The sequence below is a fragment of the Dermochelys coriacea genome, chromosome 12 (genome assembly GCF_009764565.3).
Source record: "Dermochelys coriacea isolate rDerCor1 chromosome 12, rDerCor1.pri.v4, whole genome shotgun sequence".
NCBI classification, from domain to species: Eukaryota; Metazoa; Chordata; order Testudines; family Dermochelyidae; genus Dermochelys; species Dermochelys coriacea.
The window spans coordinates 31,570,577-31,596,127 of record NC_050079.1 but is presented as its reverse complement, the minus strand read 5'-3'; the positions used below and the strand labels follow the sequence as shown (position 1 = coordinate 31,596,127).

General features: G+C 38.9%; 1 protein-coding gene across 4 annotated transcripts in view; it reads right to left on the bottom strand.

Annotated features, from left to right (window-relative positions):
* The window catches only part of WWOX (WW domain containing oxidoreductase), a 690,060-nt gene that overhangs the window by 170,679 nt on the left and 493,830 nt on the right, over positions 1-25,551 (bottom strand). Inside the window, exon 9 of one of the 4 annotated variants that reach the window (XM_043495034.1) lies at positions 3,420-3,513. The exons of the other annotated variants lie outside the window; for them this stretch is intronic. Coding sequence (XP_043350969.1) covers positions 3,469-3,513 — 45 coding nt within the window. The 3' untranslated portion in view covers positions 3,420-3,468. Of the gene's footprint in view, positions 1-3,419; positions 3,514-25,551 lie in introns of those variants that run through there. 4 annotated transcript variants of the gene reach the window in all.

Below are 25,551 nucleotides of genomic sequence, written 5' to 3'. Positions count from 1 at the left end.
TCTGAAGGATGGCACTTTTTATGAAAATGATTTCTGAAAAAAAAAAAGTTCTATGTGATAGTTTTCCTCTTAAGTCCTGAGCTTGGCCATGACTGGAGTGCCAGATAATGGCATCTGAGAGCCCTCTGTGGATGTTGGTTGTTGAAGTTTGAAAAACATTCATTTTCTGGACCCTGGTCTTATTGCAGACATTTACTTTCTGAGGACCATTAACAGTGCTATAGTTAAATGCTTTAAGTTAAAGAAAGTGAAGGGCTGGTTCAAAGTGAAGCCATCTTATTTGGTCTGAGGCTCCACATTCTGCTGTGTTTGTGTTTTTGTTTTAAATGTTTGACTATATCCTATTAGATTCTAGGATGGTTATTTAATGACATCTTTCCAAAGTTATCCATTCCTTTCTTTAGCTCCTGCCCCCTTCCCCCATTGTCTCTTTTTCTCTCTCTCTTAAATAAATAACTGTTATAAAAACAAAGCCAGTGGAAGGGAAATATTCAGTACCAAGATATTGAAAATTAGAGTATTTTCTTTTTTATGAGTCACTGGAGTGTTAAAATACAGAACTGCTAAAAAAAACCCGTAAATGCAAACGACAAGAAAAGTTCACTGTATTGCTACATAAATACACGTTTGAGTAGATTTGAAAAAAATAATTTAAATAATTCTGTTTCAATTTATGGTCCTAAAATGCCTGAAAAAACCACATTCCTACTTTTTAAATGGATTTTTAAGTGAGCCTTAAATACATTTTGATTATTTCCATTTTTGACATTATGCCTACTCAGGTATTTTATGGAAAGATTTGAAAGCAGAAACACAATCCCTTAGCAATACCAACAGATACTTATTGATTCAACAAACATCTCATCTTAAAGGTGCACTTTTCACAGACAAAAAATAATATAAATTAAAGCCAAATAAAGCCAAAAGCTAAAACACATTGTGTGTAATCATTTCTTTGATGGAGCAAGCTCAGGTTCAAGTTCATTATCTTGGTATTTTCAGAGGAATTTGCCTGCAGCTCTTAGGAACAACATTTAACTGAATTTTATATGCGAACATTAAAGAAACAGTAATGCACAGGTATAAAATAAGCGATCAAACTGAAAGGAAAATGTACAGATTTCTCCTTGTTAGCCTATACCATTATCATCTTTTCAGCTGATGTCAAAATATTTTCCCAAGAATTCTCATTTTTCATACATTTGGGAAGCATAGATACAATTATTTTAACAGCGCTCCATAACGCTAAGACATGTAGCAAAATCAGTTATTTACTTCAAAGGGAAAAGATTCTGAGGGCAGAAATAAAAGAAGGCAGAAACAGAGGTCCAGAGAATCACTATTAAACACCTAGGTTTAATAAGACACGAACATAAAGAATACATTATGTAAATACGTAGGTACAAAAGACAGAGGGCTTTTATAGTTATATATACAGTAGCAACCAGGTCATAGTGGTTAGGATCCTCATTTACCATTCCTAACTGAAACTTTACCGTAAAACATGCAATACAGTAATTAAAATATTTTATTCAAGTCTGAATACTGACTCAATTTAAGCACAACCCCCTGATCTGTTTAAACTAAGGGTTTTTCTCATGAAAAAAATAAACTGTATGTCAAAAGAATAATTCATAGAGCATCCAAGAAAACACTCATACACACACACTCTGAGCACAGGCAAACTGTGAATTTTGGTCTCCTTCTGAGGGGAAAAACCCTCACATTTTGCTGTAGAAAATGCTGTACTTGAGGCACATAACTCATAAAGGGCAGTACTACAGAAAGCTGCCTGAATATTGGACACAAAAGTCAGCCCCAGGGCTGCAGTAACTTATGTCTTAACCATTAATGTGCATCCTCCCCATCTTCTCTTTCCTGTCCTCTGAAATTAAATTAAATGAAATTAAAGAAAACAATTACTCATGTTCTAGAGGTCCCTGCTGAAGCTATAGTTGTGTAGTTAAGAGCAAGTGAGTGTTCCGTTCTAAACTTGTACTTTAATGTGTTTATTAAAAAAAAAAACGAACAAACAAGTTTGTTGCAGTCTGAACTCCACGACATTTGGGTCTAAGTTCTATGCTGGTGTAAACCTTTGTGGAGGTTCTAGGTGGCAGAACATACTCCATAAGACCAGGCTTTGGGGGCATAAAACAGCTGCAGCCTCATTTACAAGAAGCAAATGGGACTCATGCAGCATCAGAGTGGACTGTGGTGGCCAGTAAACAGATGTCCTCAGAGCGCTTGCTGGTTCACAGGATCTCTAGGGGGTTCTTTGAAGGAGGAGCTGAAGCTGGCCCCCGCGCAGGAAAATTCATGCAGGGCAGTGGTGGAAATGCCTGTTTCCCACTGGGGTCAATCACCAGAGCACACAAAGAGATTTCCTCATGTGGTAGATTTTTACCTGAAACAGCAGTTTTTTACTGGTACAAATAAAATGAACATCTCTCTGTGCCAGTTCTGCAGAATTTGCTTTTCAAATTTTACTCCATGAAATAAGTCTCTGCCCCAGTGAACTAATATAGGGTTGGTCTTTTCCTAACTTCAGAGTTTGAGAACTGGTTACTGCACATGTGCAGGATAATTACAACATGCCTCTTTATAGTATTATCTTAAGTCTGCCTCCATATTAGGGATAGGCAGGAGATTCAACAAGATAGCATAGCAAAGATGTGCACAATGACTCTAAAAGAGCCTGTATAATCTATTGATCAAATAACCAGTTTTGTAAGGAGGGTTGAAATGAAGATTTACACACTTAGAGGCAGTGTTACCTACTGGACAGATGCCTGGACTAGGCCTCAAGAGACCAAGGTTCTATTCCTGGGTTGGTCACTAGATTGCTGGTGACCTTGGGAAAGTCATGGCTCTGTGCTTCAGTTTCCACATTTGTAAAATGAGGATAATGATTCTTACCTCCTTTATAAAGTTCTTCAAGAGCTAGTCATGAAAAACATCATACAAGAGGGTATTAGATAGATATAAACACACTGTATTATATAATATACTGTATCACTCAATTCAAAAGATATTATTTATTTTGATAATTTCATTAACTGGTATTTAAGCTACTGAAATAGATAGTTATTTTGTACCTACATACACTCTTATATCTCTATATAATTTTTTTTCTGGTCTTCAATGTTTTGGCTCCTTGCCTTCTATGACACATTTATTGTATTTTCACCTGAACAACATGTTAATTACTTACTGAACAAAGACATTCCCTTTCAACAGCAATAGCAAAATACACTATTACTGTGTTTTATTACTGCTAAATAAAATAACATATATAAAGCCTTAGACATAGATTGTTAATCATATTTAACCATAGCCTAATGACAAAGTAAGCAAAGTGGAAAATGTACAATCTGGTATTACACTGTGCAGTACCATACCTTCTTTTTAGCGACAGTCCTATTTTCATTAGGACCATGGAACAGGCTCACACTTCAAGCTTCTACATGCCTAGCAAGTCAAATATTCATTAACATTATTCTTCTCTGCCCTATCCTACAAAAATCAAAATAAATTCATTGATAATTGAACATAAAATTAACTTTTAAAGTTTATTTTATGTTGTGCTTTGATGTCCAAGGTTCAGTTCTCAGGGACCCCTGTCAAGTCAGAAATAATCAAGTTTCAAACCTTCATGCACTGGGGAAATGGTTGCTGCTGAGCCAAATATAAAGAAACAAACCTGAAGAGAATGGTTCCCAATGACAGAATGCCGTTAAGTCAGCAAACATTGCTAGAGCAATGCGTGCTTCCCCTGTGTAATGCTTTACAGTGGCAAAACATTGCTTTGGGGAAGCAAACATCATCTTAACCCACCAACACAAGTGAAATATTACTAGAGGCACTGAAGCAAGTGAGTCTGATTCTAAGATTTCTAGTCAAAGTAGTCTACAAGAGACCATTTGTTTTCTGTTGAGATACACACCATAATTGCTATTCTGCTACAGATTCCTGGTCAACTGTGAGTTTCTTTGGAGGACCAAACGTCCCAAGTATGTGTGGATTTAAAAGCTGAATTCTGTTGTACTATATGGCTTATGGTATTTGGTATGTTGCAATTTTCAGAGTTGAAATAACAGAAGCCCTTGTCGCAATATAATAGACAGCTATCTGTAGTGACAAGGTAGGTGATGAAGCTAAAGTTGAAGCAAAACCTGGTTCAATAAAAGATATTACCTCTCCCACCTTGTCTCTCTAATATACTGGAACAACACAGTTATAACAACATTGCATACAACTATTTTTGTTAGGCCTACAGCATTCAGGGCTCATTATTGGATTCCTCCCCTGTGTTGGTGGTACTGTGCTCTAGTCCTAGAGTGACGAGATAGCAAGTGTAAAAAATTGGAACTGGGGTGGGGGATAATAGGTGTCTATATAAGAAAAATTCCCCAAAATCAGGACTGTCCCTATAAAATCGGGACATCCGGTCACCCTAAGGTCACCCTATTTAGTCCCATCAAGGAATGTAAAGGACTTTCAGCAGAGGACTTAGACTGTCGGTAGTTAAAATAAGAACTTTAGTTGGCCTCACCCCAGCATATCTCCTACCCAGCCAGCCACCACCGTATCTAGATGAAACCAAGCTCTGTAAATACAATAAGCTTGCAGTGACCTGCTGTTCCAGAACAGTGGGATGGCCCTAAACCTTCAATAGGTCATGAATGATTGGCCATCACAAGCTATTGACATTTTTTCAAACAACAATAGGCAGGTGTATACTGGCACAGTTTCGCTCAGGCAGGCTGTAGAGGTTGTCTTAGGGTGCCACACAGCTCTTACCATTTGGGTTGTGTCTTCACTAGGCTTTTGTTTGTTATGTAAAATTTCCAACTTTTGCTATTACTGGTGCATCTCCATTTGTGGTACCAAATCTGAAAGCGATAATATAAATCAACTATCCAACTGCTCAGAAAAAGCCTACACAATATGGTGGTTATACACTAGAGTTCACATTATTACTACCACAGGTAGAGCTGCAATAGTGGTAGCAACACCTATAAAGTCTGGTATAGACAAGAACAAAAGATGTCGGTAGAATACCTGTTACCTGTCAGTAATGTGTTCTTGGGGAACCAGGGCACAGATGCAGCCTGTCTGACTCATGAAGGACCCCCCACCCCCAGCCTTTGCTTGAAACAAAACTGATCAGAAGAAAGACTTACCAAAAGCAATGAAAAGGCAGTGGGAGACACACCTAAACCCCTCCAGACAAGGGTGACAGGATTAAGGCAATGCCCCTAGCCTCATTTGCATCGAGGATGGGACAGGGAGGCATCTCCATTAGCATACAGAATGGAGAACAGAGATTCTAAGGCAAGAACCGCACTGAACTCTGGGACCAGAAAAGCAGGGAAGCACTGCATGATGGGGGATCTCTGCTCCAGCTGTTAATGAACCCAGGTCTGCACACACCCAGCTCAGTAGTTATCAGACCAATCCTAGTAATAAATCCTTTATTGGTATCCAAAATACTGAAGCTGCCTAATTGCGTTGTGGAGCTCCCTGGAAGAAACACTGCACATAGCCAGGAATTATCAGTTCCTATTTTCTAGCCTGAACAAAACAACTTTGGTATACTCCCTTGAGCCACCAGTTTACCCACAAACAAATCTAGTGTTGTCCCTTGAACCACTGATGTTTCCCTACAGAAATCCCCTATCCATGCTCAAGTAAGAGATCTGATGCCTGGATCCAAAATCTGCATCAGTTCCATTGGGACTTCGTCTTCTCCTGACTGATCGTGCGACTGAGATGCTCTGCCTGTCTCCAGCACTCTGGACCCTCAGCTACCACCACCACCGCCTGGGAGCCCCGATTGGTTAAAGCTTCATGGAGTGGTGAGAACCCAACTCTCTCTCTCTCTCTTTTTTTTTTCTACTCTAGGTATAGCTTTCTAACTCAGACTTGTGTGATCAGGTGTAGTTTTCTAAACCTAACTTTTGTAATCAAATTTAAGTTAGATTTAATATTCTAACTGTTTTGTTAGTTTGGCTCTCCTTGTATGGTTATTACCTGGCAATAAATAACTTGAATAGTTAAGCTGGTTGCTTCCCTCCCTCTCTCTCCTGTGTTTTTGGCTTCCTCGTTTGCGCTGCAGCAATGCTTCTCTTACCCAAAACAAGCAGGTGCTTGGGACGGCACCATTTCTAGGGGCAGCATTCCAGCGCCAGCCATGCCCCCCCTAGAAATGTGCCCCCACCGCCCCAGGTCGCCTCAGCTCCACCTCCACCTGCTCCCCCAAGTGTGCCGCTGCTGCCGCTCCGCTTCTCCCCCCCATCCCTCCCTGGTTTGCTGCGCGTGAAACAGCTGTTTCGTGCAGCAAGCCTGGGATGGAGGGAGGGAGAAGCCAAGTGGCGGCACACTTGGGGCAGGCGGCGGTGGTGGTGGAGCGGAGGCGAGCTGGGGCGGGGAACAGTTCCTCTACCCCCCTCACCCTTGCTCACCTCCAAACACACTGCCTCTCCCTTGCCTGAGAGGGAGTGGGGAGAAGCAGAGCGGTGGCGTGTTCAGGGGAGCAGGCGGAACGGAGGTGAGCTAGGGTGGGTGGTTGCAGCAGTAGGGGGGAGCCGCAGGAAGCAATGGTGGGGGGGAAATGCAGCACGCCCTGGGGAGGAGGCGGAACTGGGGATTTGGGGAAGGTGCGGAGTTGGGGCGGAGCCAGGGGTAGGAGGGCCACAAACAAAAAGCGGGGGCTGCCAAATTTTTTTTTGCTTGGGGCGGCAAAAATCCTAGAGCCAGCCCTGCTCTTACCTAAGCTAAAGATCCCTGTAATGTCCAAAAATCCTGTGGGGTTGGCTCATCAAGTGAGTTATTACCAGAACAATTGTAATGTGAAAGTGGGGATAGGGACATGCTGAACCTGTGGCATAGGAGGATGGCAGCTTGGAAGTGCTGCTTGACCCAACCTGCTGAGTCCAGGGGCATATAAGGGTGATAGCTTGGAAGTGCTGATTGACCTGGTCCACTCAGATGTGCTCTGTTAATACATGTGTGTGTGTGTTCATCTGGGGCTGGAAGAGCCCAGTCCTGGGGAACCTAGGTCCTGCAGGATAGCTCCATTGGGAAGGAACTTGCGGAAGGGAGAAGTAGAGCTCCATATGAAAACACAAGTGACACAAGCAAACATTGATAGAATTACAGGAAACTGCGCTCAGAAGAGTAAGCCTAATAAATGAGCGTACCCCAAAGCAACGGGCAAAACTGGTAACACACACAAAGCTCCAAAATGATACAGTGAAGAGACATAAGACAGCATATCTAGGCAATAACACTAGGCAGCTCCACCATGTCTCTCAATTTCCCCAAATTAGACTGTAGGCTTCTACTCTCCACAGATTTCTTCCTTTTGCTTGAGATAGAGCATACATATCACTTACAGATGGCACTAAGCAACTAAAGTGTCTCTAAAATCAGACTAAATTCTAAAATTATATTGTCAAGTAACATCTCAGAGCACTAATGCAGGAGGCTTTTTGACAAGTGGAACAGTTGCAGCTGCTGAGAATATTGACTGTTTATTCTGACACTGGGGAACCTCATGGCATAGTAGGCATAACAGTAATTGTTATAGGATTAATAAACAAGGTCAGGCTAACTTAGAAATGGCACAGACCATGTCAGAATTCTGAAACACAATGCGTGGCTTCCATAAACAGCTGTGAAGAATTATGGAGATAATGTATTAACCAAATACACATGCCACTGGGTTGTGCTATGGGGGATAATAAGGGTTTGGAGTTGGAAAAGATTTGTTACATAACTGAATTCACACCAACTGCAAGAGACAGATGTTGCAGGCACTTATCCCTTCAAGGGAGAGCAGGATTTTTGTAGAGACTTCCCTCCTCCTTCTCAGATGTTGCCTTCCTATATTCCCTCATAGTAGAAACACACTTTTTTTCACGCTCAAGAATCCACACCATTAAAACACATGCCTCAGTGTCGGATGCATGCTCCCCTCCCTGCAAGACACAGGTGGGCCACCCCTTTCATTAAGTCTTGCCCACTACAGGCAAGAAAGAGGGGGGACCTAACAATATGTGAGCCTTCCCCAGCTGAAGAGAAATGGGATCTTTTCACAGGCTGTTCCTCTACCACTGCTCCATGGATGAAGAGAAGAGGCTGCTCTGATTTTCCAGTCATGCTTTTCCTCACTGTCCCATGTGTTAAGAAGAACGTGGTGATGCCCTCTGCTTACGAGAGATCTGGTAGAGGGGCAGCCCAATCCTTCCAATTTTCACAAAGAGGAAAAGCAAGATGTGAGAAAGGCAGTGTCCTATCTTCCTGACTCCTCCTTTCACAGCTAATAGCTGGAGCCACAGACCTGCTGTTGAATGAAAGTTGCCTGATCCATCAACTCTGCACAATGAATGAGACACAAAGGAAGGAAGATCTCTCAGGATTGGCTCTTCTTTCCACCTCCCACCTCATTTCTGATCATTAGTGATCTATGAACTTATGGGCCCAAGTAAACAAACTAAATAAATGTGAATACGGACAAAGAAACTGTTTAATTGATATATGGTTTATATGGCTGTCCAACATCTTGACAGAAAGGAGACATGACAAAGTCAGACCATCTGTGGTGCTTAGCAATGGTATGGGAAAAAAGGCCATTAAATTAAATACTTTAATTTAATGGATTTAGACACTATTTTCCTGAGTAGGTAGATGAGGTGTTGATGTCCAGTGGACAGAACACTGGATTGGGAGTCAGCAAAACTGGGCTCTATTCCTGGCTCTGTGACCAAAGGCAATTAACAACCTCTTTTGCCTCAGTTTCCCCATCTATACAGTGGGGGTGATTATATCTATGCACCTTTGTAAAGTCCTTTAAGATCTAAGGATGAAAAGTGCTATGTTAAAAGTCTTATTTTTATTACTTAACAAAACCCTCCCTGGCCACATAACAAAAGCCAGTATCTGTGGTATCTGTGATAGGAAAGAAGTTAGAAAGCTGAAGACTCCCACCTACATTATGTGGACCTATACACACGCAAATGGTTTTCGGTCTGGGCAATTTCCTATTTCAGTAATTCTTTAAATTCACTATTTTATGAATACCTTTGTACCTGGGAAAACAATGTAAAATACATAAATCATATGTATACATATTTAGGAATTTTACTCAAACTTATAATTTTCCTCAATTCTTTTTGATAAATACTGTCAACCTCCTCTACATCTTCATCTTTTAGATGAAGAAATTACGTCAGATATTACACCAGGACTTTCATAAGCACATAATGTTAATCACAGAATAAAAGTAATAAAAAACAAATGTATTTTTCCCCTCCTGCTTGCATCTATTTTGACACAGCACTTTTTAGCAGTTAAGGTCTGTTCAAACAGCAATGTTTTGCCTGCAGAGAGAGAGAGGGAAAAAGAAGTTCCCTTATGTTGTCTGTGTGTATTTTTTAAGAGCACCATTCTTTAACAAGATGTTGAAAAACTCCCTTTTTTCAGCTACAACGTGTAATGTAGAGATAAGTATAACATCTGGTTGGAAATGTGGCCTGTATTGTACTAGCAAACATTCTCAGGTGATAGGTGCTAATATAAAAACCTGGATGGATGGATTGATGGATGGATGATGGATAGACAGACAGAGAAATAGGCCAGACAATCGGCCAAGGGCAGGTTTGGAAATTGTTTATTTTCTCCACAATTAAAGAAAAAATGCAAACCAATAAAACATGTCCACTCTAACTGGGGACTATGCTAGTGTGATTTGAAAGTCAGTAAAGAGTGACATACACACTTTTGCTACTACAGTCCACCAAGATTTCTTAGAAACCACTCACTGGTTTTGCTTAATGAAGCCAGTCTAAGTTAATACCAAACAAAACTGTTATTTCCAGATTCATTCCGGTAAGAGAAGTCTGAGAGCGTTTTTTTGCATTACTGTCACAATCAGTATAGACAGATTTGCAAATACAATAGATCTCCTGTTTTCTCCGAAGGACAACTTACAGTTTCGAAGGAGAACTTCTAAAAGCATGGATGCTGAAATCAGAACCAGGCTGTTTAATCAGTACCCTACTGTATTTATACATCTATAAGAGTAGCTAAACTCTGGCTGATGTGCACTAGGGGAAAAGGGGAGGCATGTGTTGAAAACAAGCTTGCTGTGGACACAGCTACAGAGAAGCATATATATGATTTTTCAGGAATTTGAGGCTATACTGGTTGTAATGTATCCATACTTACAGCACCTGATGCCTGAAGAGAGATAATATTTGAATATTAAGAGACTTTGGGGATGAGAATTGCTCCATTCCAATGTATACTAACCTCAGATCTAGGAATCTTGTGTCACAAGACCAAAGAACCATACTGGCCACCAGACCCGTACACAGACAACCTCCCACTGTTCTTGTACCAAGAGCTTGCACGTCCTGCTCTGTCCCTGGCAGTTGGTTCTCCTGGAATCTATGGGAAGAGTGTCTCCCTGTGGTCTCCCAAACACATCTTATTGTGGAGGCCATGCACTGAATTCTCCTAGGTTAATTTACCCTAAAAATTAAAAAGAAATGGGAAGAGGTAAAGGAAGGACCTATCACCTTAGGTGTTTTCTTATGGCCACCTTCCACATGGCACTCCTTCAGTCAAGAGACAACACCAATGAGGTTACCACCATGGCTCCCCCTATTGCTCAGCCTGCATGCTGGTCTCCAGAGGGACAGGGTGGTACAGAGAGGACATTAAGGCCACTGCTGCCTCTCATGGTGCTTGGAAAAGAAGGAATTCCATTTCTTCCATCTCCCACTGGTCTAGGCAAACAATGCCCATTTTAAAAGGCCAGGCAGAATAATGCACACTGAACAGCTAGTAACAATGTATTTCAAGAACAATATATCTTTCTTAAATAATTCCTTCAGATTATATAGACAAATTTCAATACAATATAGTTCACTTAAAATGTGGACATAATGTGGATGCCGGGAGGGAAGTGAAGTAGGGGAATAGACCAATGTATCCCCCCACAGAAGCAAATACTCCAGAAGACTTTTTCAGGTGCAAGTGACTTTCGACATATATTTCATCTTATTGCTTTTCAAACATTTGAAAAACAGGCTTTACAAATTTCTTTTTGATACCAGCAGGATTTTACTTCATTACTAATAACAACCCTTTCCCAGAGCTTTGAAACTCGCATGCAGAATCCACAAAAAATGTTTTTTGCAACTAATAACTTTAGTTAATTACACATAGTGAATAATACCAGCTTTCAAGTCTCTCCATATTATCATTTGGCTAACATAAGAATTTTCACTTTCTCGACCATGATTTTATAGACCTCTATCCTACCTCCCTTCAGTCATCCCTTTTCCAAGTTGAACAATCCCAGTCTTTTTAATCTCTCTCCTCAGATGGAAACTGTTCCATACCCCTCATCATTTTTGATGCTCTTCTCTGTACTTTTTCCAATTCTAATACATCTTTTTTGAGATGTGGCCTCCAGAACTGCATGAAATATTCTAGGTGTGGGCCTAGCATAGGTTTATATAGTGGTATGATGATATTTTCTGTCTTATTTATCCTTTTCCTACAGGGTTCTAACATTGTTAGCTCTTTTGACTGCTCCTGCACATTGAGCAGACGTTTTCAGAGAGAACTATCCACAAGGACTTCAAGATCTCTTTCTTGAGTGGTAACAGCTAATTTAGACTATCATATTGTATATATATTTGGGATTATGTTTTTCAATGTGTATTACTTTGCATATATTTACATTGAATTTCATCTGCCACTTTGTTACCCAGTCATCCAGTTTTGTGAGATCCTTTTGTAACTCTTCACAGTCTGCTTTAGATTTAAGTAGCTTGAATAATTTTGAAACTTTGCCATCTCACAGTTCACCCCTTTTTCCAAATCATTTATGAATATGTTGAACAGCACTAGTACCAATATAGATCTGTAGGGGAATTAGCTATTTACCTTTCTCTAGTGTAAAAATTGACCTTTCATTTCTAGACTTTGTTTCCTATCTTTTAACTAGTTACTGATCCATGAGATGACCTTCCCTCTTCTCCTATGACAGCTTACTTTGCTTAAGAGCCTTTGGTGAGGGATCTTGTCAAAGGCTTTGTGAAAGTCCAAGAACATTATATTCACTGGATCACCCTTGTCCATATGTTTGTTGACCCCCTCAAAGAACTCTAATAGATTGGTGAGGCATGATTTTCCTTTACAAATGTCATGTGGACTTCTCCAACATGTCTTGTTCATCTGTGCATCTCATAATTATGTTCTTTAATATATTTGCCTGGTTCTAAAATTAGGCTTACTGGCCTGTAATTGCCTCTGGACCCTTTTTTAAAAATTAGTTTAATATTAGGTATCTGCCATTCAGTTGGTACAGAGGCTAAATATTACTCACAGCTTTAAGCTGTCTAACAAATAACAACACTATTTTATTTGAAGAGAAGCCACTCTGAAATGTCTCAGCTATCCATCATAATTCCTTTCATGAGAAGCACTGATTAAAATTTCCAGGAGCAGGCTTTTGTTTGTTCACATGTTCGTTCTGAATTTTTCCAGGCACAAGAGCACATTTTGTGCTTTTCTATCAGCTCACCCTTATCAAGATAGGACAGTTATCAGCCTCTCATTATATTGTACGAAGAACTTAACAGACACTGTGTAAACACAATGACAGGACTAAGCCTGTGTATCTAGAAGCGACATTATCTTGGAACTCCTCTTTCTTAATTGGGACTTGAAACAATAGGTGAAGAAAAATCAGGACTCACCACTATTATGTATTAGCTTTAATTTCAGTGCACTGATTGACCTTATGTTGTTTTATGTGTATGATGAAAGGGCAAATCAAAACCCATTTCTCCTTCTCGTCAAGTCTCTTTCTCAAGTATTTATCTTTGTAATATAGTGGAGAAACAGATGGTACATTAAAAATGAGTTCATGTTTTGGGAACTGTATACTCTACAGTCCAGATTTACTGTCTAAAAATCACATTGTAATTCATTTTGCACTGTTTTGGCAAAATACCTATAAAGTACAGTAATATGATACCATTTATTAAGCAATAAAAAAGTTACATAATACAGAAATTTAGGGGAAGAACAAGACTCGTCTTCCAGCAAAGGGACAATTTTAGCCTGAACATTTGTATATTTTAACTGAAATGTTGACCTAGTAAATGTTCCCTGCCCACTTTTCTCAGAGGACGTTTGTAGCTGCAAACATTTTCTGCATAAATTTGTCCTGTGGTATTTATAAACATGTTTCTGAGTAGGATTCACTAGCTAGTATCATTTAAGCGATTATGCCAAACCAATCAAAATAAATAACAGTTACCAGCATTCATGCTACTGTAGGTCAATATGTAATTGCCCTATAGTGTAATGATTAAGTCAAGTCTCCCAGCCACATGCAAACATTTAATGTTTAAAATTGCAGGTTTGTAACTTATTTTCTTTTCCCATACTTTACCACTTATAAGGTAACCAGATTTTATGGTCAACTAACTGGGACAGTGTTATAAAAGGTCCCCTCCAAGGATTAAAATGTCATTGCTACATACATAACAATGGGAAGAGGTCAATTCCTTTGAAAAATGCCCCCAATTCTTCAGCAGCAAGTCACCTTACATATTGAAATTGCATGAACATCTGTCACATCCACCCAAAAGAAAACAGCAGCCTAAATTATATTGCTTTAATATGGCCAACTGCAGTAAACAGTCACAGTGATATTGTTATTAGTAAATGGTAAGAAAGAGAACATAGGGTTCATAGGTAAATTTTCACACTATTAGACATTGGCCTTTAATATGCAAGAAGGAGAGAATTGTAGATCGTGTAATTCAAGAGTGTAAAAAAATGGATAGGCACAAAGGGGCAGAGTTAAGGTTGTACCTGCAACCTTAGCTTTGGTTTCATGTCTATATGTTTTACTTTGCTTCTTTAGCATTCCTTTAAGATAGATTTTCTATGGCAGTTCCTGTTTTAATAAAATTAAACACAACAGCATCTTCCATTATTTGTTAAAGTAGCACAAACAATGCCAATATTGAAACTGTAGCAGCCTGCACCTTAGAATAATTTACTGAATGAGCCAGGGACCACCGTTTGTGTGTGCGTGCACGTGCGTAAATTATGGGCTTGTGAAAACTCATCATGCACATGAGTTGCACGGTGATATATTTCCTTCAGAATACTGGTAGACAGATTTTTTAAAAGTGTTATTAAAAGTTTACTGAGCATGTGAGAAAGATGATTTTTAACTGCTAACTAAAACTTGGGACAGTCAACTCCAATTTGCACTTGGATACGGAAAGGCAACTATATAAATACAGTACAAGAGGCAGGTTGTCTGATGATAAACACACACACACACACACACACACACGACTGTTCCTTTCTGAAAATAAATATATCTGAAAGTAAATACTTAACCCTGTTAGCATTTCAACTTTCCTCCCCTTGCACCTCTGCAACAAGGTGTCAAACATGTTTTTATCCCCTTTTTTGTCTGTCTCCCCTAATCAGGGTTCTGTTGTTACATTGAGTGAGCCTCTGCAGATAGTGGAAATCAGGGTGGATTTAGTTTGAAATTAAGTAAATTCCCATGACAGCAAATATTAAGAGATGATGGATGTCTGACAAATATTTAAATAAAAAAAATTGCTCAATTTCAGAAAGCCGATCTGCAGAGTTAGATTTATGAACTTGAACTTTAAACTAAAAATAACATAATTGCTAAGCTCTGTGAATTAGCAACATTGCATTTAATTCCACAATAAAATAAACTCTGTAGTTTGAGGCAGCTAGTGAGTGTTGAGATTTTTAGTGTATGCAGGCTATACAGTTTTCAGGCTATGAAATATGTCTCCTGTTTTGACACTATTGCAATAGCATGGTTGTTCACTTTTCTTGTTTCCATGAGGTTTATGGTCCATAAAGTTTAATAATAATCTTAACAGCTGAACAGTGAGCACCCAATTCAGAGAGGTTGCTATATGCAACAGGATCTGAATTTTATCTATGTAATTTTTAGTAGTAGCATATGCCCTTTTTTCATCACTGTCCCTATGTAACAACATTAAAGCAGGCACAAAATGGGGCAGAGATGGTAATTGATTCACATTAGACTATGAGGTATACAATCTGCATTGGTTCAAAGCAGATATTCATCGGAAGCTTTGAGATATGAAAAGACTTTATTTCAGTGGAGGTAATATGTATTAGATGATCACTATAGCACTATAACATGGTCTGATTCTGACTCCCCTCTAGTGGCTGCACTAGACAGCTAAATGGACTACTTGAGTTTTCTCCTTTTATGCTGGAGAATCCTCACATTGTATTGGGCCAACATAGTTGTTTCTACACAGTTGCCACCCCAACCTCAGGATAAGAAGCTTTCTTGGGGAGCCAGTATCTCTGACTAATCCTTGGCTGATGGAATTATTCTGGTGGCTGAGGGCAACCAGACATAAGACAGAGCAACCCTGAGGCTGCTCTAACTATGTGGTGAGCTGGTTCAGTTTCTATCTGTCCTTGTGATTAGGAGAGTGCAAAACTAGCTCAAAGCCCCACCTGATTCCTTCATCCCTGCCCATGGCTTACTCTGGTCCTGCCTTGAGTACAGATTATTTGGCCTACAGTCTGTAAGGTTCACTGGATCTTTCTTCAGTGTGAAATGTACAGTAATAGTTCATAATCAGAGCCAGAAACTAAGTACTTTGTATGGGTTTCCTATAGGATAAAAGCTAACATGAAGTGTCTTTTTATTGTGTAATTTGCTGAAAATCTGGATTTCAATAATTGATTGAAGAGGCACCACTGTTACAAGTAATACCAACAATAATTATGATTCATCAAGATTTGAGAAAAGCATATTTACCTCTCTTGGTTCTTCTGGGTTTTTAAAATTTTGTTTACTTTGTGCATTTGGGAACACCTCGGGCCATACCCTCAATTGGTGTTAATCAATGTAGCTCCATTGACTTCAATGCCCAATTTACAATAATGGAGATGTGGCTTTTTGTATATAAGCTTCCCCATCAGGTATTTAGTTAATTTCCCAATTTTACAGTGGTCTCTTACAGCAAGAAGAGGGAGAAAAAATATTCCAACATAGGAAACTGTGTTTGTTAAACCACAACAATTGCAGGGGGACTCTGGACAGGTATAGAAGATGAAATGATTTCCCCCATTTTTTAATAACTGAATAGATTTCAAGTTGACTGTCTCTAACATTTTACTACATAATTTTTTGGTGAATTTGACACATCAAGTAATATCAGAGTAAATCTACCTAAAATATTTACAATTACTTGCAAGATATTTTCTCATGATCCAGTAAATTGAAACTTCTTCTCAGAGGAGAGACATAAAGTCATTTTTATGGTGTTTATTGTAATTTTAATAGGCAATTTCACAGGTAAACAGAAGTGCTTCATCTCCATTCACTAACTGTATAAGAGGCTGTGCTGCATATCTAATGGAATCACATGTATTTATGTAAAAGATGAACAAGAATTATAAATGGCTGCTTTTGTAATTTAAACCATACAATTTTATGTATCTCAACAGATCCTAAAAAGAAACACAAACAAATATTCATATGGGGTAAGCAGACAGTTTACCTTCATTGGAAATACATTTTTTTAAACGATACATTTCATACTGGAATTAAATCAGTTGTTAGGCAGAAAATCCTGTAAACACATTTTCAAAGTAGTTTCAATCAAACCTTATTCATCAAAATTTGTGCATGCTCAGAAGACCTGGAATTGCATGGCCAAACAACACTTCCATGGGCAGACTAGATTAATTGTTATAGATTTTAAGCCCAGTAGGGACCATTATGATCCAGTTTATTATGATCCTATTATTATCCAGTTTAACCTTTTGCAAAATGTAATTTAGCCAAGAGAGTCCAGAATTAAGACCATAACTTCTAGCAGAGCTACAGCATTTATTTTTTTTTAGAAAATGTGTTCTTGATGAAAAGACTTCAAGTGATGAAGAATCTATCACATTACACGAAAAAAAGAAAAAAAAGAAAAAAAAGTCTTATTTCTAGTCTGAATTTGTCTCCTTTAGCTTCCAGCCATTGGATCTTACTGTGCCTCTGTCTTGCAGATTAAAAAGCCTTCTACTATTGGAAATCTTCTCATCAGGTACGAACGGACTGTAATCACGTCATTCTCTTTATTAAGCTATATAGATTGAGGCTCTTCAGTCTCTCACTATAAGGCCTCAAATAATTTTTGTAGCTCTTTCCTGAATCCTTTACAGTTTGTCAACATCCTTTTAGAAGAGCAGACACCTAAAATTGACATAGTATTCCAGTAATGGCCTTACTAATGCCGTGTACATTAACACCTCCTTACCAATCTCCTCGATATTCTCCTGCTTACACATCCAAGGATAACATTTGCTCTCTTAGCCACTGCATCACACTCTGAGCTCATGTTTAGTTCATTATCCACCAAGACACCTATTCTGGTGTCCAAAATATAATCTCCTATTTTAGAAGGGTGACCTTCATTCTTGTTTCTTAGACATATAACCTTGCATTTAGCTGTATTAAAACAAATGTTGTTCAAGCAAGCCAGTTCACCAGGCAATCCACATCACTCAGTACTTATTATTTACCACTCCACCAGTTTTGTCTCATTGGCAAACTTTACCAGGAATTATTTAAAACTTCTTCCAGATCATTTACAAAGATATTGAATAACAAAAGGCTGAGAAGAGATTTTGTATATCCCTACTAGAAACTCCTCCATTAGATTTCCAATTACAGATACTTTGAGATCTGAGTTAGCTCATTTTAAATCCATTTAATATGTGCTACATAAGCTTGACGTAATTCTAATTTTTAATCAGAATTTTGTGCGACACTAATTCAAATGCCTTACGGAAGTCTAAGTATATTTTGTCAACCCAGTTATCTTTGTGAGCCAAACTTGTAATTTCATTCAAAAAGATAACAATTTGTTTGCAAAAACTTTTTCATAAAACATGTTGATTGGCATAAATTATGCTGTCATTCTTTAATGATTATGTACTGTATCAGCCTTTCTGTGATGTTTGCCAGGATCAATATCAAAATAACCAACCTATTGTTAACCAGGTCACATTGTTTTCCCTTTGTAAGTATTGGCTCACTTGTTTTTTTCAATCCTCTATTACTTTTCCAGTATTCCAAGGTTTGTTAAATATCAACTTTTATGACTCAGATAGCTCCTTGGGCAATTCTTTCAAAACTCTTGAGTGCAAGTTATCTGATCTGGCAGATATAAAAATGTTTAACTGTAGCAGTTGCTGTTTAGCTAATTGGGCAGTTACAGAAAATTCCCAGTTTGGATGGACAATTGCATTTGCTCTTGCAAAATGGAGCTTTTGAGTCAACAAAAACTTATCCACCAGTACACACACTATGGACCACACCATGAAATGAACTCCTACAGGACCATTACACATCTCATCATGTTCCGCTTCAAGTGCAAAGCGCATTCTTATAACCTTGTCTTCTATGTTTCTGTGTGTTTACTCTTGAGGTCACAGGACTGGAAGGGATCTCCTGGGTTCATTAACACATATACATAAAAATATAAGATTATATACATAGGGAAAAAAAGAAAATGTTATCCTGGGCAAACAAATCTTCCCTGGTAAGATGAGAGAAAGAAAGAACCATGTGAGAGGTATTAGTCACATGGTTTAACACCGTATTGGAAGGAGGTCGGATGAGGAAGGTACAAGATTCTAGACTAGGCTACACCCTTTCCTCTGACCAAGCTATGCCTGGTGCTGAATGGGAGGGTGGGAAATCTAGGGGAATATGTGGCTTTCCAGCATCTTTTTGTCCTTACCCAAGTCCTGCCACCAGGGACTGGCTTGGCTCCCAGGCAAGTCAGAGCAGTATTAAAGCTGCTCTAACTTGCACCAGCTTTTAATGGACACCTAGCATCCTCCTGACCCTGACATGAAGATAGGTTGGCAGAGAATCACGTAGATAGACGGCCTAAAGTTGACAAGGGATTCTGCGAATTCCCCTACATCAGGAGAATCATCAGGTGCCCTGTGAAGGCAGCTTTATGGAATATGTGCTGAAGTTCCGGCCCAATAACAAAGCTCTTAATGACTACACTTTGCCATGATTCCACTTTTCACAAACAGCAATTTTGTCATGTTAATTTTTCCTTGTACAGTTGTGGCAAGTGGCAATGGAAATCCAAAAAGATACTGATGTTACATGACAACAAAAATCTCAATGTGCTATCAATTTATAGATGGAGAAACAATAAAAAAAACCTTAATGATTAGGGCTTGATTCAATTCACCCCCAGCCCCCCATGGGCCAGAATCCAATCCTTTACTCACACTATATAGCATCCTCATTTGCAAGTAATCACAGTGAATGCAATGGAATTATTCACAGAGTAAGATACCATGATTGTGAACAAAATGGATAAATGCAAAGCCGCTCATAGACACATTTCAATAAAACCATTTATTTGTTCACTTTTTTAAAGGATAGCCTCAATTATTGCTCAGAATTTCCATTTCAGACTTAATTAAACTTGTCTTTGGACAATAGGTGACAAATATATGTTAACCCATTGATGTGTTCTGAATACTAAAATTATCTACAGTCAGATCATATAAGAATATGCCTTTAGGTAATAGTAATTTCATTGATTCTATAGTTGGGAAGTTAAAAATCAAATGAAAAAACAAGACACATGCAAATCAAGGCATATTATCAACTGGAAAAAAAAGGCTATTTTCAGTCTGAGAAGATAGTGGGTGGGAAAATATATTTCTGCTAAGAAAAAGAGCAGACACTTTTACTAAGAAGGAAATACTGAGTTGCTTTGTCCTAAAGTCTCAGTGGAGCAAAGCCTGATGGTTTAACCATGGCATATGGGTTTCAGCCCAAGAGACCTACAGAGAAAATTTGGAAGCTTGTGTCAAATTTCCTGCTCTCTATATAGCTTTGGCCTAGGTCTCAGCAGTAGTCTCCAGGGATAAAATGATGTACTGCAATATAACAAGCTGCCTGACATTTTGAAATGCCTTAACCCCTGGCTTCCCATCCACCTTTTAGCCCTTGCAGCTTCTCCTCTTACCACTCAGAGCTGTGGGGTATATGATCCAAGACTTCACAATAAAGAAAAAAAGTCACCATCTTTTTGTCCTTGTGGTAATTAATCAGCAATGACTCTTTGCTTTGTTAATAACATTTCCTGCAATATATTCTGTAATACCAGTTATTATATAAAAAGTAAGGCTTCTTAATGGCTAACGTTCCCATTCTGGGGGTGTGTCTGAGTGCGATAGGGTAGCTATGGGACTACACATGTGTGCTAGTAGGTTGCAATGCAGGATCAGGGGCTATATGTTAAAAGATCAAAGAGAAAACATTTGTTTTTTCTGTAAACGAAGAACATCGAATTGACGACAACAACAAGTCCTCTGGAATTCACAAAGGTAAGCATTCATGCTCCAAACATGAATGGGTTTGAAGCAAAACTGCTGTAATCATGAAAGAAAAAACATTCCATATTCTTCCCATAGGATTCAGATTGATAACTGTTAGGTAGCCAAGCTCAGATACTGAAATAGTTTCGCCTCCAAACCAAGAAGCTTGTTTTCCTTCCCAAGAATAGAACTATGCACCATTGTGTAGATAAGTGATATTAATTAAATACTGTGGGCATCACCTCTAGTATCCTAAGTCACATTCTTGCCTCATTCTAAACACTCAGGTGTTCAATACAGCCTCTTATACATTATCTTCCAAATGACTGTGACATACTAGCAAATAGAACCTATCAAATATACATTCTCCTATAGCAGGAATTGGCAACCTTTGGCATGCAGCCTGTCAGGAAAAGCCTCTGGTAGGCCGGTTGATTTGTTTACCTGCACCGTCCCCAGGTTCGGCCAATTGCAGCTCCCACTGGCTGTGGTTCACCGTTCCAGGCCAATGGGGGCTCCGGGAAGCAGCATGGGCCGGGCCACCTCTTCCCGCAGCCCCCATTGGCCTGAATCTTTACTACCTGAAAGGGGGTTTCAAAGAGGATGGCTCTAGACTGTTCTCAATGGTAGCAGATGACAGAACGAGGAGTAATGGTCTCAAGTTGCAATGGGGGAGGTTTAGATTGGTTTAGATTGGATATTAGGAAAAACTTTTTCACTAAGAGGGTGGTGAAACACTGGAATGCGTTACCTAGGGAGGTGGTAGAATCTCCTTCCTTAGAGGTTTTTAAGGTCAGGCTTGACAAAGCCCTGGCTAGGATGATTTAACTGGGACTTGGTCCTGCTTTGAGCAGGGGGTTGGACTAGATGACCTTCTGGGGTCCCTTCCAACCCTGATATTCTATGATTCTATGATTCTATGAATCGGTGAACTGTGGCCAGTGGGAGCTGTGATCGGCCAAACCTGCAGATGCTTCAGGTAAACAAACTGACCCGGCCCGCCAGCGGCTTTCCCTGACGGGCCGCCTGCCAAAGGTTGCCGATCCCTGTCTTATAGTATTGTACAATCATGATTTCTCTCACAAGGATCACAAAAACTTGGCAATTACTGCATTATTTAGGAGAGTGTTGCACAATGGAATATACTGTCTGCCATATTCTTCATTTGTTCTGTCCTGCACCTAGCAAAAAGGAGTCTTGGTCCATAACTGGGCTTTTAGGCACTACGATAATACATATAAGTAATATTAAATAACCACCATTATAAGTACCGGCATGCTGCAAATAACACAGTGAAGTTAATTTTACTTTCAACTAATAATTGGGCCTGGTCTACACTTAAAACTTTGGTCAGTTAACATAGCTACAGTGCTATGGAATGTGCAAAATGAAAACCCGAGTGCCATATCTATGCCGAACTAACCCTTGGCATAGACACAGTGAGGTCAACTGAAGAATGCTTCCCATTGCCATAACCACTGTTGCTCGGAGAGGTGGAGTTTCCACAGTGGGACACAAACCCCTTCTATTGTTGTAGGTGACATCTACACTATGAGTTATGCTGGAATAGCTACTGTGCCATGAAAGTAACCATAGTGTAGATGTGGCATTGGCAAGTTTTTAATGGACACTACCATACACTTTGCTTTTCTCTTCTTCAACAAGTGGCGAGCAGATACCCTAGTGTTGTGGGCTTTTCGTTTTCATGGCACGACCGTTCCAAGGACGAAGTCTGTGATGGAATATTAAATAACGCAAAGCTGCTCTTTCACCCTTCTTACACTTTTCCATTGCCCATTCTTTGTGAAATCCCAGACTCAGACTTCTTCACAGCAGAGCCAATGATTGTTCCACAAATTAATTTTTTTAACTTTCCTGGAAGAAAAATATGTTAGAACTTCACAGTGTTAACATGGTGCCCTACAAGCAGTCAAAAATCAGGCTAAACAAACAAAACAAACAAACAAACAAACAAACAAGCCTCTTTATGAATGCTAAATCAAATCTGTCATGACTTAGTTCCGCAGCTGAACAAAACGCTTTTGCTTACCAAAAACATGGCTCTTGCCCAAAATGATTAATTGTGGCTTTCTGGTCAATAAAACACTAAATAAAATGAAGAATGGGAACGTAATGTGGCTGAAACTCCCCAGTGGCATTTATTTATTCATTCTTTTCCTTCTTTTTTTTAATTGCTTTTGATTAAAAATGTGATTTTACTTAATATGCCATGAATAAAAAAATGTGAAAGGCTATTAGCATTAAGGTAGCATGATTGCAATGTATAATCTTGGAAGTACCTCTAATAGAGTTGTTTCAATGGTTTCATGTGTTCTGGATGAAAAATGACATTTATCAAACATTTGATCTGATGGGTAATATATTTATGAAGAAACAAAAGACTAACTGGCAAGGAAATCCATTTTGATCAGACTATGTAATGTTCTGTGTATGTGTTACAAATAACCCTATTCCCAAGTGAATTCCTTCCCACTAGATTTGTTTTATTGTTATTATTTTTATTATTACTTTTAGCACTAAACCCATGTGACGTGTGACCATAACATCTTGAAAACAACCACCCTCATTTAAACAAAAATCAAGCATTTTCCTTTTTTTCCCCCGGGCCAAAAAATAAAGTTTTACTACTCTACAGTATACAGAGAATGTCTGTTAAATTAAACTTCTGTAGCTTAAACACTTCATTTGCAATAACATTTATAGGATATCAACCCACACATTTCTGACTGATGTCTCATTTGGAATTATAACAATTTATCTAGCAGACGCATCTGTGTTCTTAACATATGGGTGACAAAGGCTGGAAACTTTCCACGACATTGACCATGCTCTGCCAAAAAAGAAACTGCTCTGATGTAAATATAAACTAATGTCAAAATTCTTTTTAGGTTTTGAACCCTAAACCATCTAAATAGCAAAGAGTTTATGATTGCTGTTTTATTTAAAAAGAAAAAAAAAAGTCTGCAGAAATAGGCCTTGTATGTTGCAAATCTCCATTTTGGCAACCCAAAGAGGGAATATAAGCTTAAAGGCCTGAATTTAACAAACCTAATTATCAAGGCTTAATTAGTACCAAGGGTAAAGCTTCATGGAACACCTGCAGACTTAATTTATGTCCTGACAGAGAGGAACAAGTGTTAATGGGCTGTATTTATGTTAATACCTGAACCTCAGAGAGCCAGTGGGATAAAACAGACTATGCACTAGATTTCTGTTTCAAGCTACAGAACAAACATAAAAGATTTTAATATTAATATTAGTTTGCACATAAGTCCTCAGGGAAAGTATAGGTCTATTTAAACTTTAAAATTGGAGATGCAGAATCCCAAAGTTGGGGGAGGAGGGGAAACTAATTTGGAAATTGGTGCAGAAAATATCAAACCAAACAGCACTGGCAACAGCACTGCATTTTCTCAGCACACTGTGTACAGCCTCTGGTCTTTCAAATCCTTTTATTTTATTCCTGAAATGCTGCTTTTTGGTGCATGAACTCAGACTTTCATGTGTCTGACTCTTAATACAACTCTTTGCTACATTCACAAGGGTAGGGGGGAGGGTGATAGATTGCCTATGAGTAAGTGTACTAGTTTCAGCATTTTGTCTCTGCACATTCAGACATACGGGACATGCTCTCAATTGCAAATGGTGTGACCAACTGGCCTTTGGAAACAGTCTAGAAATCATTTCCCCATGGCACATAGCACCCTCTTATGGTACCGAATGTTTGGAGAAATGCTATGGGATCCCATCAGACTGAGTTCTTTTTCTTCCATACTTAGATGGAATGTAGGGGTCATTTGATTCCATAATGAGGGAGCTTCTGCCCCTACTCTGTTTGTTAGTAAATATTCTGAAGTTAGGGTTTTATTGTAGATTCATTCATTAAAGTTTCTTGGTTTACAGTGCTGTTGCAACTAACCTAGTTCTTCCTCACTCTTGGCACAGTGAGTGTCATGGCTGGTCAAGACCTCAGTGACCCAAAGAAAAACACTGGGCTTATGCAATGTATTCCTAGTGGTAGTTGCCCAGATCCAAAATTTCATTTGCCTCAGGAATGCTCACTTCCTCCCCGAACTTGTGCTTAATGTGCAAGGCTTTTACAACTTCAAATAGGCACAGGTGATTCTATACCATCCTGTTGATGCACATTTGACCATTAAGGCACCTGATCTGCCACTGGATTAAATTCCAATTCAGCCAACCTCTCTGGCTGTACAGATACTGAAATTGTAGAAGGAAAAGCAGACTACCAACTTTTGCTGCCCTACTCTTTGGGGATTCTTCTTTTATAGATTCATAGATTTTGAATACAGTCCCAGATTCACAGATTTTAAAGGACAGAAGTGATATCATAACCTTGTCTGAATTCCTATATAACACAGGCCCCAGAATTTCATCAAGCCTATCACTTCTTGTCTTTTACAAATACATCTAATCTTTGCCTACAGATCCTAAGAGTGTAGAATCCACCATAACCTGTATTAAATTGTTCTAATGGCTAATTATTCTCATTGTTAAAAATGTGCACTGTATTTTCAGTCTGAATTTGTCCAGCTTAAGCTTCGAGTATTGAATCACTTTTATGCCTTTGCCTCTTTACCTAGCCCTCTACTATCAGACATCTTTTCTCGATGTAGGTACTTACAGACCATGATCTAGTCACCTCTTAACCTTATTTTTAATATATTAAATAGACTGAGATTATCAAATCTCTCACATAAGGCAGGCTGACCTGACCTCAAATAATTCTTGTAGCTTTTTTCTGAACCGTTTTCTTTTTTTCATCACTCTTTTAAAGTGTGGACACCTGTGGTGAAAGCACTATCCAGTAATGGTCTTGCCAATGTTGCATACAAACGTAATGCCACTTCTTTACTCCTCTTTGGTATTCCCCTACTTATACATCAAAGGGCTGCATTAGCCCTCTTAGCCACATATGTATGCAGTCCATCCCTACATCACATAAAACATGGATTTATTGTTTTACACAATTTATGAAAGTATGTAATCCACTAGATTCCCTCATCGCTAAAGCATCCATTA